Source organism: Leopardus geoffroyi, chromosome C2 (assembly GCF_018350155.1).
Source record: "Leopardus geoffroyi isolate Oge1 chromosome C2, O.geoffroyi_Oge1_pat1.0, whole genome shotgun sequence".
Taxonomy (NCBI): Eukaryota; Metazoa; Chordata; class Mammalia; order Carnivora; family Felidae; genus Leopardus; species Leopardus geoffroyi.
Genome location: NC_059333.1, coordinates 151,059,217 through 151,074,525, shown reverse-complemented (window position 1 = coordinate 151,074,525; position 15,309 = coordinate 151,059,217). Strand labels below are relative to the sequence as shown.

Below are 15,309 nucleotides of genomic sequence, written 5' to 3'. Positions count from 1 at the left end.
CGTTGCGACATCAAAGCTTCTCAGGGGTCCTTTTCTCACCAGAAAGTCTGTCTTGCCCAACGCCTGACCTCTGCACAGCACAATTGTCATCTTGGCTTCCACATCAAGGCAGACAAAGCTGACGCATTTCTTACTTACTCTTCCTGAGGCAAATGGCAGAGTATGATCTGTTTCCAGATTTCGACATAGACCAAGGCCTAATGGAAGTCCTCTCGGATCGAGTACCTCTTGAATCTCTTTCATGCAGTGCTTTGGAAGCTGTGTCCACCTGACCCAGGGCTTGCATCCACCTGTGGGAGAGGGGGTGGCAGGGGGTCCTTGAGGCTGTAGTTTGGGAACACCCCATAAAGGACATTGTTACACCTTCTTGCATAACACTTTAACCACCCAGGTCATAGGGCTTGGCAGGAGTGTGGGCACCTTACCGAGGGGATAAGATCACGAGCTGGCTGCTATCACTGACAATTTCATCTTTAATTTTGATGGGGGTTTTAAAATTATTTTTAGCGTTTTATTTATTTTTGTGAGAGAGAGAGAGAGAGAGAGACAGAGTGCAAGCGGGGAAGAGGCAGAAAGCGAGGGAAACACAGAATCCGAAGCAGGCTCCAGGCTCTGAGCTGCCAGCCCGGAGCCCGACGCGGGGCTCGAACTCACGAACTGTGAGATCATGACTTAAGCGGAAGTTGGACGCTTAAGCGACTGAGCCACCCAGGTGCCCCATTAATTTTGATGTTTGATCAAAGAAGTCCTCTGCTGGCCTCTCCCTGTGAGTTGTGCCATATTGTGATTTGCAATATGTAAACAGCATATTTTTGTCAACAACATCAGAGAGACATGAATGCTTCGTCTTTCTCCAACCACATTGTACTCGTGGGAGCAGCCCCAAACAGAGCAGCCTGAATCTGGAAGTGAAGGGAAATCCAGCATGCAGCCGGGTCCCTGGCACAGCCTGTTCCACGTAGCAGCCACTAGCATCAGCCCCCGGTTGTCACTGGTCACGTATGTTCTGGCGTTGGGCCAGCTCAGCATCAGGCACGTGGCAGGGGTTTCTCGATTACAGGGCCGTGGCCACCTGATGGCAGGATGTTGATCTGTGGAGACTCAGTCATGGCCCGGACTTGAGCACTTCCCCTCTGGCTTCCGGGATACCTGTGAAGGAAGGAGAACATGAGGATTAAGGTCTCAGCAAAACGCTGTGATCCACACCCTCGCGAACAATCATTTGTAGCTCCCGGTTTGGTTTAAAGACAGCAGTGTGATTAGAGCTTTGCAAAAACGTCTGGAAGGAGAGCCTGTGCCTTACCCAGGCCTCGGTGATAAGAACCCTTCGAGTCTTGATTAGCTGGCTGTTCGGAAAGGCATAAGCCAAGTGCTGGCTGTGCGGGGACAGAGAAGCCTGCATCCCTCCTCTGCCTGAGTTGCCGTCTCATTTGGCTGCAACCACATTAACAAACTAACAGGACAAGCTGGCCGGCCGAGGCCCCCAAGAGGGCCTGCAGGAAAGGGCAGGGCCCCTTCCGGTGCCCCTGACCCACCACTTTCCACCATGTTTCATGCCTTCCTCCCTCTGTCCCTGTCTCTGGCCTGTTGCCTTCCTCTCTTGCCTTCAGACTTCCACGTGACGCTACACCTGGGGCTTAACCCCTGGATAGACCGCAGCCTGACTTCCCTTGGTCAGGACCCCAAGCCCTTTCCCTCTGACCAGCACCATGGCAGGGCCAGCCTGGGGCCTCAGGCGGTGACACACCCAGGGGACGAGGGTCAGCTTCTCCAAATGCTTGCCCTTGAGGGCTAAGCTGGTGCTTTCTGCTGGCCCCTGGCCTGCACTTGGCCCCACTCCCCTGCCGTGAAAGAGTCTGTGCCAGCACCACATCCGGAGTGAGAGCCTAAGGGGGACTTACCCTGGCCAAGGCCACCACATTGCACAGCCATTCACCTAGAACCCGGGCCGAGCGGCACCCCCTGGGTTGTGCAGCCTGGTGACTGCTGATGAGGCCGTGTGGGGAGGGGACAGCAGCGCATACGGGTCAAGGAGCAGGCACTCGTTTGCCCACCTCAGGGCTCTCTTACCCCTCACCATGAGGCAGGGATGCAGGTATTATTGAACCCATTTTATAGATAAGTAAACAGAGGCTAAAGCTTTACCATAAACTGCCTGAGGTCCCACAGCCTGTGATTGGTGGGGCTGGGAGATGAACACCTTTCTCCTGTTCCAAAGCCTTTGATCTAGCTTCTTCCTCTATAGAATGAGATCAGCAGACTCAGTGACCTCCAAGTCCTGGGGCTGTGCTCTCCAATATGGTGGCCACAAGACCCAAGTGGCCGTTGAAATTTAAATTAGTTAAAATGAAACAAAGCTTAAAACCCAGTTCTTCTGTCACACTGGCCACATTTCCAGTGCTCAGCAGCACCTCTGGCTGGCGGCTACAATATTGGGCAGCTCAGATGCAGAACATTTCCATCACTCCAGAAAGTGTTGTTGCACAGCATTGGTCCAGGGTTTTAGAAAAAGAGGAAGTGATAAACAGAGGAAGAGATAACCAGAGGAAGGGATAAACAGGAAGAGATAAACAGAGGAGGTGATAGACAGAAGAGGTGATAAACAGGAAGTGATAAACAGGAAGAGATAACCAGAGGAAGTGATAAACAGGAAGAGATAAACAGAGGAGGTGATAGACAGAAGAGGTGATAAACAGGAAGTGATAAACAGGAAGAGATAACCAGAGGAAGTGATAAACAGGAAGAGATAAACAGAGGAGGTGATAGAGGAGGTGATAAACAGAGGAAGTGATAAACAGAGGAAGAGATAAACAGAGGAAGTGATAAACAGGAAGAGATAAACAGAGGAAGAGATAAACAGAGGAAGTGATAAACAGGAAGAGATAAATAGATGAAGTGATAAACAGAGGGCATAAATGCAGAACTATGCCTGATCCCTGGCCAGAGCCCGGACATGAAGCAACGGGCCAAGTCTTGGTTCTTGGGGACTTCGTGGAAGTTGGTCATCCCCACCTGCTGTTCCCACCCTGGATGCTCATCTGCGTCACCCGCCAGAGCCCCACTCCAGCACTTCTGACTCATGGGGCCTGGAGTGGAGCCTGGGCCTCAGTGTACTTGACCCAGATCTGCCCAGGTGAGGCCAACAGGCTTAAGGACAGCCTCTTTCTATCCCAGGAGGACTCCCTGACCTCCGGACCGGGGACGGCCCTGATCGTCTGCGTGGCCTCAGTGCCCCATTGACCTGGCCCCCGCTGGCTCAGGGAATAACTATGCAGAATCCCAGACAGTGCAGGCCCTGTGACTTTCGCCGATCTGCAACCACACTGAGCCCATCCCCAGGCAGACAGGAGCTCTCGTCCCTTCTCTTGAAAGAAGGTTGACTGTGATTGTTCTCTTTTTAATTTCCTCCCTCATTGTGTGGTGCTCTGCCGGGAGGGGGGTCAGTGCCACCCAGCTTTCCAAGCCTTAAGGTGCAATATCCTAAAACTGCAGGGGTTGTAATTCATTTAAGGCCTGTCTCTTTGGGCGTGTATATACACAAAATTGCTTTAGCAATAATTTGATGATCCTACCGATAATAACGATGGCAACAGCAGGCACCAGACTCTTAGGATGTGCCCGGTGACCAAGAGGCACCTCTCTGTCCCTTCTCTATTCCTCCCTATTCTTCTCAGCCTTTCCTCTGGTGTTTCGGTCCCTTCCTCCCTCATATTTGCTCTCTCCTTTGAGGGACTCCAGTATAGACCTAAAGTATGTCTCATTAGTTATGATTACCAGATTGAATTTAGTATCTATGCCTGACCCTAAAACTCCAAAGCAAAAGCTTGGTCTCAGTTGTTATTCATACAGGCGCCGCTGTTGATCCCTTGGCCCCCAACGCCTGATACTAAAAACATTCTCTCCCTGGGGCGCGGCCTCCTTGAGAGCACAGGCCACTGGGGAGCCATGGTCAGGGCCTCAGGGAGCCTGCCCCGTTGATAGCCCTAGCCACCATCGCAACAGCATACCCTTCCAAGGGCTATGGGCAGCGCATGATGCAAAGGAAGCTGTAACAGAGGTAACTCGTGGTTGTGCTGCGTGTTTCGCCCAGAGCAGCAGAGCCAGCTGGCTCAAGTGGCAAATCCCACCGGGCTGGAGCATATTGGCCAGGAGCTCATTGTTCCCAGGCTTCCGGCACAGGCTCCACACAGCATGGGATAGCATCAGCCTGGAACCAGACAGACCCGAGCTCAGGCCCTGCCTCTGCCCCCTGACCAACGATGTGCTTGGGCAAATTAGTCCACCCCGGCCTCAGTTTCCTCGTGTTTGTTTCCTCGTTGTCCGGGCTAGGTGGCAGAGCTTAATAAACACTCTTGTTGTGACGGATGTTCATCGAGTGCTTTTGAGGTGTCAGGCCTGACACTGATCCCTTTACATGAGGAAACTGAGGCGTAGAACAGCTGAGGTTCCACCCAGGATCCCACATAGCAGGAGGAGAAGCTGGCACAGACCCCCTGCCTAACATGCCCCATTAGTTAGTGCCTGAAGAGTGAGGCAGGCCTGTTTCCAAGCTCAGGTTCTCAAGTTCATCCCTGCGAGGCTTTGCTGGCTTTGCAAGCCTCGTATTCCTGGACCGTCGATTCCACCAACCATTCTGGGCCCTCCTTGCAATGCACATGCAGATGCTAACTCAGGTCAGCCCTTCCTGACATCACCAGCCCTGTTTCTTCCATGGACCCTAGGGTGGGTAAGAGAAAGGAAAGGGAAGAGAAGCAGAGGTCATGGGTAGGAATGAAAGAGTGGGCACAAAGGTCCAGCCAGGGTAATGAGCAAGTAAATGACTCAAGTAATCCCATCACTTCCCAGGAGCCATAGAGGTTGAACTAACTGGTGAGTAAAAGCATTATCGTGGCGCCATCTGCTGGACCGTGTGCTTATTGCAATGAATGTGTGGCAAAACCAGATCTGGGTCTCAGAACTGGGGTTTTTGCACCCTGGCTGGAGACCTGGCCAGCAGCGTCCTGAGACCTGTAGAAGCCAGATCTTGGGGTCTTCTGTGACTGTCAGGATATAGTTCTCTTCTAGTGTGAAAGAGCAGCTTGCCTGAAATAGATTATAAAAGTCTGGTGTCCCCAACTCTCATGAAGAACACAGATTCCATCTTCCATGTTGGACCCAAAGGCCCTTTTCATTTCTTGGGTTTGGCTTTTGTAGGTGGGGGAGCATTTCTGAACCATAGAAATGGACCCAAGCCACCTCTTAAAGACACATACGGACATACATAAAATACCATGCGAACCGCCGTAAAATGCAACATTAAATATCATTTTTGTCATGATGTAAACATGTATTCAGTGGTTTATAGTTGAGAAGCTTGCAAATTTAAAAAAGGAAGAGCAGGGCATATAAAATTGCTCATTGTGTCCCTGGCAATAGATCATCAGCTCCTTTAGCGCCAGACCTCCGTCTTACATCCTGTAAATTCAGTCACAGACGTGTAACCAACCGTCACATCCAAAAGACCATCCCTGCCTTCAAGGAGCTCACAATCTTTGGCAGAACTGACATGTCATACTAATGACTGTACCAGAGTATGGAAAGATGTGTGCGATGACACAGAAGGGCGGTCTTCTTGCCAGACCTTGGAGGCACGAGTGGTCAGGGGTGTAGGCCCTGCATACACAGGAGTTTGCCATCGAAGGATTTGGTCCTTCATTTTTTTTTTAATGTTTATGTTTGAGAGAGAGAGGAAAGCACAAATAGGGGAGGGGCAGAGAGAGAGGGAGACTGAGGGTCTGAAGCGGGCCCTGCACTGAGAGCAGAGAGCCCGACGCGGGGCTCGAACCCACAAACCGTGAGATCACGACCTGAGCCGAAGTCAGACACTCAGCCCGCTGAGCCACCCGGGTGCCCCTGTCCTTCATTTCTGGGAACTTCACTGGACCATCAGCCTTGATCTCTGTTCTCTCTGGTAGCTGATCATCATCTGTCAAGGATCTAGCAAAATCATAGATGGCTCCCTGACTACCCATCTCCAGGAAAACCTTGGTTGTTGTCAAGCGTCAGAACTGTTGACACATTTACTGTGTGCAGGACAAGGCTAAGTTTCCACATCTCCCAGGGAATTCAGTCATCTGGCCAAGGTGTCATAGCAGAGGCCGTGGTGGAGCCCGGGTGCGACTGAGTCCTGACCTGGCTCCAACCACCGCAGGGCCCTGCTCACCACTCTCCCAACATGCTCTCCTTTCTCTCCTATTCTTAGCACCTGTGGTGGAGGGTGGACCTTACCAAGAGCAGCGTTTCTCCCTGGAAGGGAAGGCAAGGGGGGCTGTTGGCGCTGAGGTCTGCCAGCAGGGGGAGACAGACTGCCCAGGGGCCGGCATCAGTGCCTTGTTCCCATGGGAGTCACAGAGGCTTGGAGTGGCTCTGTCCTTTCCCTCCTCACTTGATCAACACGAAAAGAGCAAAATCAATCACCAGGGAGGGATAATCCCTTGACGAAATGACAAAGGGAAAAATTGGCCTCTTTCTGTTTGATGAAACTCTTTAAATACAGAGAACAAACTGGGGGGGGGGGGTCAGGGGTGGGGGAGGGGGAAACGGGTGACGGGCATTGAGGAGGGCACTTGTTGGGTTGAGCACTGGGTGTTGTAGGTAAGCGATGAACCACGGGACTCTACCCCCGAAACCAAAAGCACACTGTATACGGTGTGTGTTAGCTAACTTGACGATAAGTTATATATATAATAATTAATTTATATATATTAATATATATAATATGTATAATTAATATATAGTAATAAATATATGTAATTAATATATAATATATACATATAATTCTTTGTAACATTCGTAACATATATATGTTTGTGTATATGTCGTAACATATACGTGTGATACAATTCAAACGAGTTTCCCCCTCACCACTTCTTAGGTAACAGTGCCTTTTCCCTGCTGGGTGGGAACATGTTGCAATAGTTGTAGGTGTGTGGACGGCCACACTTGGCTTACTTAGCCGTCGTAGCATTTTCACGGTGCTAGATCTATCTGTGCTGCAGGAACTCTCGGGTTTGGAGGTCTTCAGGGGGACGATGCTTTCCTTTTCCGGCACAGTTGGCCTCAGAAGTGTTGCTGCATAAAAGGAGCCTTACGACACAGGCTCTGTCGGAGGCCGCTGCGTCTCTGACACTTTCCGGAAGGCCTGGCCAGCTTGCGGTGCAGCAAACAGGGCACCGTTCCTGTGGTTATACAGCATTATGCACTGGTTCGCAGCTTTTAAGGCTCAGCACAGGAAAAGCCATCCTGCCTTCTCCACGTCGTATCGTCCGCCAGAAAGCGCAAGGCTTTCCTCCCGGTGACTCTCGCTCAGCTCACCCTTTTCCCCTCTTGTCTCTCCTCAGCGATCCCAGTCTGCGTTCTCACTCACCAGAGAAGATGCCCCGAGGACCCCTTCGCTGGAGGCTATGTCAAGGCCGCCCAGGGGCCAGGACCAGCCACCGAGGGAGGAGGCGGCCTTGCCCATCTGGAAGAGCGTGGACAGGCTGGATGACACAAGTAACTGTTTTAAGCAGCATCTGGTTGGTCTGTGGGTCTCTGAAGTGCTGTCTGGGGGCTTCTTGGCTGTTGAGTGGCCCCCCTCCATCAGCCCGAGTCGGTGTGTGCCCCCTGGGGGCCGCTGAGCCACCAAGTCACGAGGCCTCTAGCCCGGTACACACTTGTAATGCGGTCGTGTTCCCCACTGGGCAGGTTCCTGCTGAGACCCACGGGCCAGCGGGGGGCTCCTGGGCCAGTGCGCTACGGTCCTTGGCTGCACGGTCTCACTCCAGCCTCCTGTTCCACGTGGGCCAGGAGAATATGTCTCAGGCAGGCCAGAAAGGCTAATCCCACCTGGCAGGGCATTTCAGCGTTCAGAAGGATTTGGGTCCCAGCGTGGGTTGGTTTGAAGAGTGTCCTTTTTAAAACCCGACATACTAGTCGGGCTAGCACTCTCTACTGTCCCCAAAGAACCAAACACTTAGGCGACTCAACACAATAGTTTAACTTCTCACCACACACCGGTGCAGTGCCGCGAACGGGTCCTCAGAGGCCAGAGGCTCCTTCTGCTTTGTGGCTCTGCTGTGCCCTGTGGCCTCTGACTCTTCCACCTTTGCCTCGGGTCCTTCACCTCGGCCAGCAGTTAGAGGAAGAGAGAATGGAGAAGTCAGTGCACCTGCTCCCTCCCCGCCTCAGCAGGGAAACGGCCCAATGGCCCGCACCACTTTCACTCCCAGACCTCGGGCCAGGACCGGTCACACAGCCCCACGTTGATGCAGAGGGCCTGGCAGACACAGTCCTGGCATTGCAAACACGTTCCGGCCACACAGCTGGGCCGGGAGAGGGGCTTTCGTGGCCAGCTGTCATCCCCGCCACACCTAAGGATGGCACGCTCCCCGTTCTTCCGGCTCCTGCTTCTGGAAGGCCCTGTCTCTGCATAGAGCCCTTGAACTCACCTCTCCAGAGACCCGACATCCACAACACGCGGTCCCTTGTAAACCCGTCAAGGCACGTAACCCTTCCCAATGAGGAGGCTCGAAGTAGCCTGTCGCTTTCCCAGAGTCGCACCTCAGGAGGCCGTGAGGGGGTTGGAACCACGTGGGTAACGGCCGAGAGCCATGGAGCGGCCTGGCCAGGCCACCTCAGTCTCCCCGGCCCGTGACTGACTGTCCACGTCCAGATGTTCACTCCACCCTGGCCCAGGCCTGTTCTTTCCTCACCTAGATACACGTAATGAGAGCTAGGACCACTGTCCTCACAGGAAGAAACCACAAAAGGGTTCTCAGCTCCCAGTGTATGTCAGCTCTGCACTCCCCTTTTCTGAACAACACCACAAAACTTCGCAGCAAAACATTCGTCTTAGAAATATGCTTTGAAAGATGGTGCTATCATTGCTGCTCTCTAAGGGAAAGGACTGAACTAACAGCTACTGAGGCAAATTCCGATGTTCCGTGTTCTCCCAGGGCAAAGAATGGCCAATGCACTGTTTACTACAGTCGTTCTAAAACTTTCTTCCAAATAGGTCACTTCCTTGCGTCCCATGTAGTAGAACCCATCGGGAGAACCTGCAGGGATTCGGTGAAACTCATGAAACGGTCTTTCTTTATGTATATGGTTTGGGGCTTTGTTTTGTAATTGCATTCTTCCATTTAAATTTTTTTTTTAATGTTTATTTATTTTTGAGAGGGAGAGAGACGGAGTGTGAGCAAGGGAGGGGCAGAGAGAGAGAGAGAGAGAGAGGGAGACAGAATCTGAAGCAGGCTCCAGGCCCGGAGCTGACAGCCCAGAGCCTGACGCGGGGCTCGAACTCACAAACTGAAGTCGGATGCTCAACCGACTGAGCCACCCAGGCGCCCCACATTCTTCCTTTTAAATGAGCTTTACTTTCCCTTCCTCCTGCTGTTCATTCATTCAGATTCTTTCTTTTTTTCTCTCGTTAGCTCCCACCAAAGACTGAAAGTCCCCACAGAGAAGGGACTGTAAAAGTTCCCCAAGACATATGATAGATCGTCAATAAACAATAAACAATAAACAATAATAACTAACTTTTAAAAATACGACGTACAAGGTTCATCTGCAGGCAGTATTTTATTCATTCCTCCAGGGTCATTATCTTGTGAGGGGCAGTGAGGGTGAACGAGTTTGAGATCCCACAGCTAGTGTGCCCAAACCCAAACATCGTGGCCCCAGCTTGCGGGCTCTTTCAACCACTGCATGATAATAAGTGCGTCCCAACTCCATAAAAGCAAACCAATAAACAACAGCAGCGACAAAGAGCCCTTCAGAATCCATGCTTAACACACTGATACATTTAGAAGAGATTATAAAAACGTCTGACAAACACTCCATTTCATGAAATGGTTCCCTGCTGAATTATGAGCATTCCAAATAAATTTGGAAAGGATTTTAATTTTCAAAATGTGATTTTTTTTACCTAATTTTCTGTAAAATAAAGCACCCATATTATAATTCACCAGCTGTATATAAACAAAATGTAGGGGTGCCCGGGTAGCTCCGTCGGTTAAGCGTCCGACTTCAGCTCAGGGCATGATCTCATGGTTCATGAGTTCAAGCCCCGTGTGGGGCTCTGTGCTGACAGCTTGGAGCCTGGAGCCTGCTTCGGATTCTGTGTCTCCCTCTCTCTCTGCCCCTCCTCTGCTCATGCTCTCTCTCTCTCTCTCTCTCAAAAATAAACATTAAAAATTTTTAAATATATATATAATTTAGTTCAACAATATCACACACAAAAGATTTCACACTCAAAAGCTCCATGCATCCCTCAGGATGGAGATATAAAATTACAAACATATAAAGCCCTTGTGCAGAAAACTGCAGGGGGTTTTGAGGATTGCTTGGCCTTGCTAAGGTCTCCAGGCCAACCCCAGAGGTGCTGAGGGATGTCTGATATGTTTAGCAGGAAGCAGATTATACCCAGGGCCCTTGCCCCATGTCAGCGGAGCAGAAATGGAGACCAGCGGAGACCCAGAGGTGGAGAGCATCTTAGGTTAATGTCCACTGGGCTATTTTCAGCACTTCTGTGTATGCCTCAGGGTAAAGGTCGCTTCCAGAGCCTGCTAATTCACGGTCGGGGTCAGCCGTAGAGACGCTGTGGGCTGAGTAAACAAAGCAGATCCACTTGGGGCCTTGGCAGGGCCGACCGCAGTCCGTGGATGTCTCCCAAAACACATCTTCCCCTTACAGACCTTGGCTGCGTGCACAGCATGTGCTGGGTGCTGGGACATTGCAGTCAGGGGACAGCCCCTGCTCTTGAGCTGTTGTCTGCACCGTCGTGAAAGAGGATGTGGAGAGAGGAGAGAACGGAGGGACGCAGGGTCCCCGGTGCATATTCCCGGAGGACTGAGAGCATGTGGTATTGGAGCCCAGGCGCAGCCTTGAGCTGTTCCAGCCAGGAAGCTAGACAGCGAGGTTTCCATCGGGTCGGGCATTCAGGGAGCCGGCTCTGTTTTTGCGGAGATAGAAGTCGGTCAACTTCTAGCTTCCGCAGAGGCCCGTGGTAGATGGGACCGTAAAAGGCGGAAGAGAGGAGCCAGCAGCGGGCTGAACCCTGCCCGCCCTGGGGTGGGTGTTGAAGGCAGATGCGTGACCGCAGAGAAAACACAGTCCGCCCTGGAGCCAGGCAGGAGCGGCCTTCTCAGGGCCTTTCTCTTTTTGGCTTCCTCCCACGGCCCCAGACAGCCTCGCATCGAGAGTTCGGCCTCGTCCCTGCAGCCTGTGGGTGTCCGTGTCCACTAACAAGTAGTCTTTACGAGCCCAGGACAGGTTCCAGAAATGCTCAGGGACTGGAGGTAGGGCGGCAAAGAAGACCCAAGCTGTGGTCAGGGTGGCGGCGGGCCAGGGGTGATGGGGGTGGACGGCCAAGGAAATAAGCTGTAGTCTAGTTTAAGGGTTTAAAAGTGAAAGCTTCCTGGAAGAGCCCAGAGAGCAGAGGGGCCAGTCTGCCCAGGAAGCAGCCGGTGAGTTGGGCCTCCAAAGACCACCCAGAAGGCAGACAGGGTGACCGATTGTAAGGCCCCAGGGCCACGCCTCTCCCCTCGGAGTGAACGCTCCCTGCGGCCAAGGCGGAGTCTGCTTTGCATCGTGGGGGTGTCTCTGTTGGCAGACTGTAATGTGAAGACTTGAGGACCTGTGGTTTATTTGGAGGTGAGCCCAGGAGACACAGAGAGGGGAGGGGACAGGAGACAGGAAGGGAAGGCAGGCAAATGACTCATTAAACAGGATGGCAGTTCGTCCCCACTGGGGAACTCTTAAGAGCCAGCATAGAATACGGTCCTGCACAACAGGCAGGGGAGTGGGGAGACTTATCCACCGGCTTCCCCTGTCACTCGTTGAGGGCTGCGTCCAGGGGGCTGGGATCACCCCCCGCCCCTGGGGCAGCCCAGCAGTCTCTGGTAAACAGAGCACACCTCAGGCAAAGAATCACAAGTACTGGCAGTTGGGAGCCCAGAGGATATATATACCCTGAAATGACCCGCAACGTCTGCTGCAGAGAAAATCAATATTGCCACTTACTGGCCATTCATAGCCTCACTGAGAGAGAGCCCGGGCATTTCTGGAGAAACCCACGTGGGCTCTTTGGTCCCTGCCTTCCACACCAGCTGACTGATGCTGTTGGGATGTGGCATTGGGAAAATGCCGGCAAAATAGAGACCCTTTTTCCCAGAAGAAGACCTCCATTACCACCACGGCAGGTGGAGCCCATAACGGGTAAATGGTAATAACACCCTCACTGGCCTCTCTTCTGAATGTTTCCATGGCCAATGAGAGCAGTGTTGCTGTGGTCCAGAATAGCAACTATGGGGTAGATGCATACATATACACATGTATGGAGTTCGTGGTGCTGCCCTGTGACGTCAGATAAAAATAATGATAGTATAAGGCCATTCAACAGGTAGAAGATAAAAAAGGCTGAGGGGTAGCGGATAGTATGATCGATGCTTTACACAGGTTGTCTCGTAATAATCCTCTGACCGCCACGGAGGGCACACTGTCTCCATTTTCAGGTCAGGGAACTGGCCCAGGAGGTGCTCTCTGACCCAGGTCGCCTGCCAGGAATCTCAGTAACTGGGGCTCAGCCCTGGATCTGCCTGAACCCACAGTCCCTGTTCTTCACCCTGCCCTAAACAGCCCAGGTACGGGCGAGGGGAAGAGTGCTATTATGACCGTCCCCTGCTCTGAACAGGCACATGTAACACCCTTGATGGGTGTCCTCTCATTTCAACCCCACACCCAACCAGGGGGGTATTAGCTGTACCAAGGCTGAGAGGCTCTCAGAGCTTTCTGCCCAGGCCCCCCTGACTCCACGGCGTCTGCTCTCCCCTCTGCACAAGCTGGCTGTGGGGCAGAGCAGGCTGGAGAGATCAGAGATGCAGCCCCAGCCGCGGGGGCCTTGTCCTGGGGGGGAGAGGGTGCGGTCACGCGCGTGATCCGCCAGAACACGATGGGGTCGTGGAATGAGCCCAACAGGCTATCACACCAGGAGGACTCGGGGAAGGAGGGGGCCACATCTGGGCAGGGGGAGAAGCAAGTGCTCTAGGAAAAGGGGGGCCTAGGACGTGAGGCCTTTGAGGGGTCACCAGAGCTCTGCCACATGGAGATGTGCGGAGGGACCCCAAAGATAGCGGAACCAGCCAGAGAAAGGCAGGACCCAGGCCCTCAGCCTTCCGGGAGGGCCGTCCTCCAATCAGCCACCACCGGGCTCAGGATGTAGAAGGCCTGTGTTCTGACTCCCGGCGAAAAAAGGGAACTCAGGTGTCCTGCCAGCCTGGGCGGCTAAATTGGAACTGGGTCTCTGAGCTGAGAAGAATGTCCAGCCAACATCTGAATGCCCTTCAGGCTGTGGTTCTAAAGCAGGGTCCTGGCCAGGGCAGTCCTCTGTGGACAACACCGTGAAATACTGATAACCTTCATTTCATTACGTGAGACAGTAATCATCTAATGGGTAAAAATGAATCTGTGTTTGAAGTGGCATGTGACGGGACTCTGCCCCCATGTCCCAGCACAGCAGCGCTGTGGCCCTGTAGGCCTCAAGCCCAGGAGCTGGTGTCCACACACAAGTTAGTCCCCAAAGCCCCGGGATCCTCATCACCCAACCTCCAGGGGGTCCTGTAAGGCTCCTCATGAAGGAAACAGCTTCTGGTGGCAGTTGCTGTGCCCAAGGCCGGTGACCTCTGCCAGGTACTCAGGGCTGAGAAGGACCGTGTACATGGTCCCCAGGCACATGGGCAGGACACATCGTCCTTTTAGGCTTCGGCAAAAATAAGACAAGGCAACTTTCACCCCCTGGCATGCAGATCAACCGTCGGGGCCCCAGTCAGCAGCCATCACAGATGCTCTGAGCAAAACTGAGCCTAGCTGAGGGCCAATCCAGACCATGACCCTGAACTGAGGACCTCTCCAGCCTCACAGCTGACCAAGGGTTTCCACAGCACAGGCTATAAGGCAGGGCTGCTTTGGCCTTGGGTAGAGAAGCCCCTCATCCCGACTCGGCCTGTTATGGGCTCTGGGACCTTTGACAAGTTACGTAGCCTTGCCTACCTTGGTTCCCCCATCGGCAAGGTAGGATTGGGGATACCAAGTGCTTTCTCCCTCAGACCCTCTCCAGAATGGGGCCCGTGCCCTGAGTTGAAGAGAAACGTACGTGCGGAACAGGAACAAACCCTCACTCCTCCACGACCCACACAGAACACTTCTGGGGCCAGATGTGTGGGGTTTTCCCATATCAACCAACTCGCTGACCACAGCCGGGTGTCCTGCAATTCCATGCTGACCCTGTCTCCCTGGAGTGAGCCCCAGATCCCGCAGCCAAGGGCTCAGGACTGCGTGACTTCGGATACCAATCGCAAGTCCCAAGCTGTCATTCGCATTTTGACCAGCCAGCTGTACTCAGGGTTCCCACGACCTCCTCCCGAGGTGCAGTAGTTTGCTGGAATGGCTCAGCTCACAGAACTCGGGGAAGTACTCATGTCCGTAATAAGGGACACGGACGAACTAGCAGATGAAGACGTACATAGGGTGAGGCCCTGGAGGGTCCTGAGCACCGAGGAGCAGGGGTGTGCCACTCTCTAGGCACATGGACGGGCCGGCCAGGAAGCTCTCAGAACCCCCTACTTCGGGGACTTTTATGGAGGCCTCATTCTGTAGGCACAATCAATTATCAACTCATTTTCCAGCCCTTCTTCCTTCTCTGGAGTGTGGGGGTGGGGCTGACAGCCCTAAGTTTCTACTCACGGCTTGGCCTTTCTGGTGGCCAGTCCCATCCTGGAGTCCCCCAGAGTCACCTCCTTAGCATAAAAGATGCTCCCAGAACGCAGGAAATTCCAAGGGATTTAATTTAGGAGCCCTGTGTCAGGAACTGGGGTCAGAGACCAAATGTTAGCAGGAACCTGGACAGAGTCTGGAGTGTGTGTGTGTGTGTGTGCATGCCTATATCTTCTTTCACACATGCCGTCTCACAAGGCTGTGATTGGTGGGATCTGTCCAAGTGCCAAGGGCAGGCAGGGTGTGTTAACCTCGAGGGAGGCCAGGGAGGGTGATGGAATCATCTCCCATCCAACCAGGGGAAACCATGGCCCAAGGGCAAAAGGCCAGACCCGCGGTTGCCAACAGTAGCTCTCCCTTCACCTCTTCTGTGCCCAGCCAGCCTAGGGGAGGAGGGGGGCCATTCTGAGGAGGCCGAGGTGACCAACCACGCAGGTATATGTGCAATAGAAGCCTGATCTCTGAGTTTCTCCCCATCTGTGGAGCACTGGGGCCTCGAGGGACTTCCTGGGGACCTTC

General features: G+C 53.1%; 1 protein-coding gene across 5 annotated transcripts in view; it reads left to right on the top strand.

The window, feature by feature from the left end:
* Positions 1-15,309, top strand: part of LOC123575777 (myosin VIIA and Rab interacting protein) — a 372,974-nt gene that overhangs the window by 288,727 nt on the left and 68,938 nt on the right. For all 5 annotated transcript variants that reach the window (XM_045436470.1, XM_045436473.1, XM_045436469.1 and 2 more), the window contains one exon: positions 7,380-7,533. In XM_045436470.1, coding sequence (XP_045292426.1) covers positions 7,380-7,533 — 154 coding nt within the window. The remainder of the gene's footprint in view (positions 1-7,379; positions 7,534-15,309) is intronic.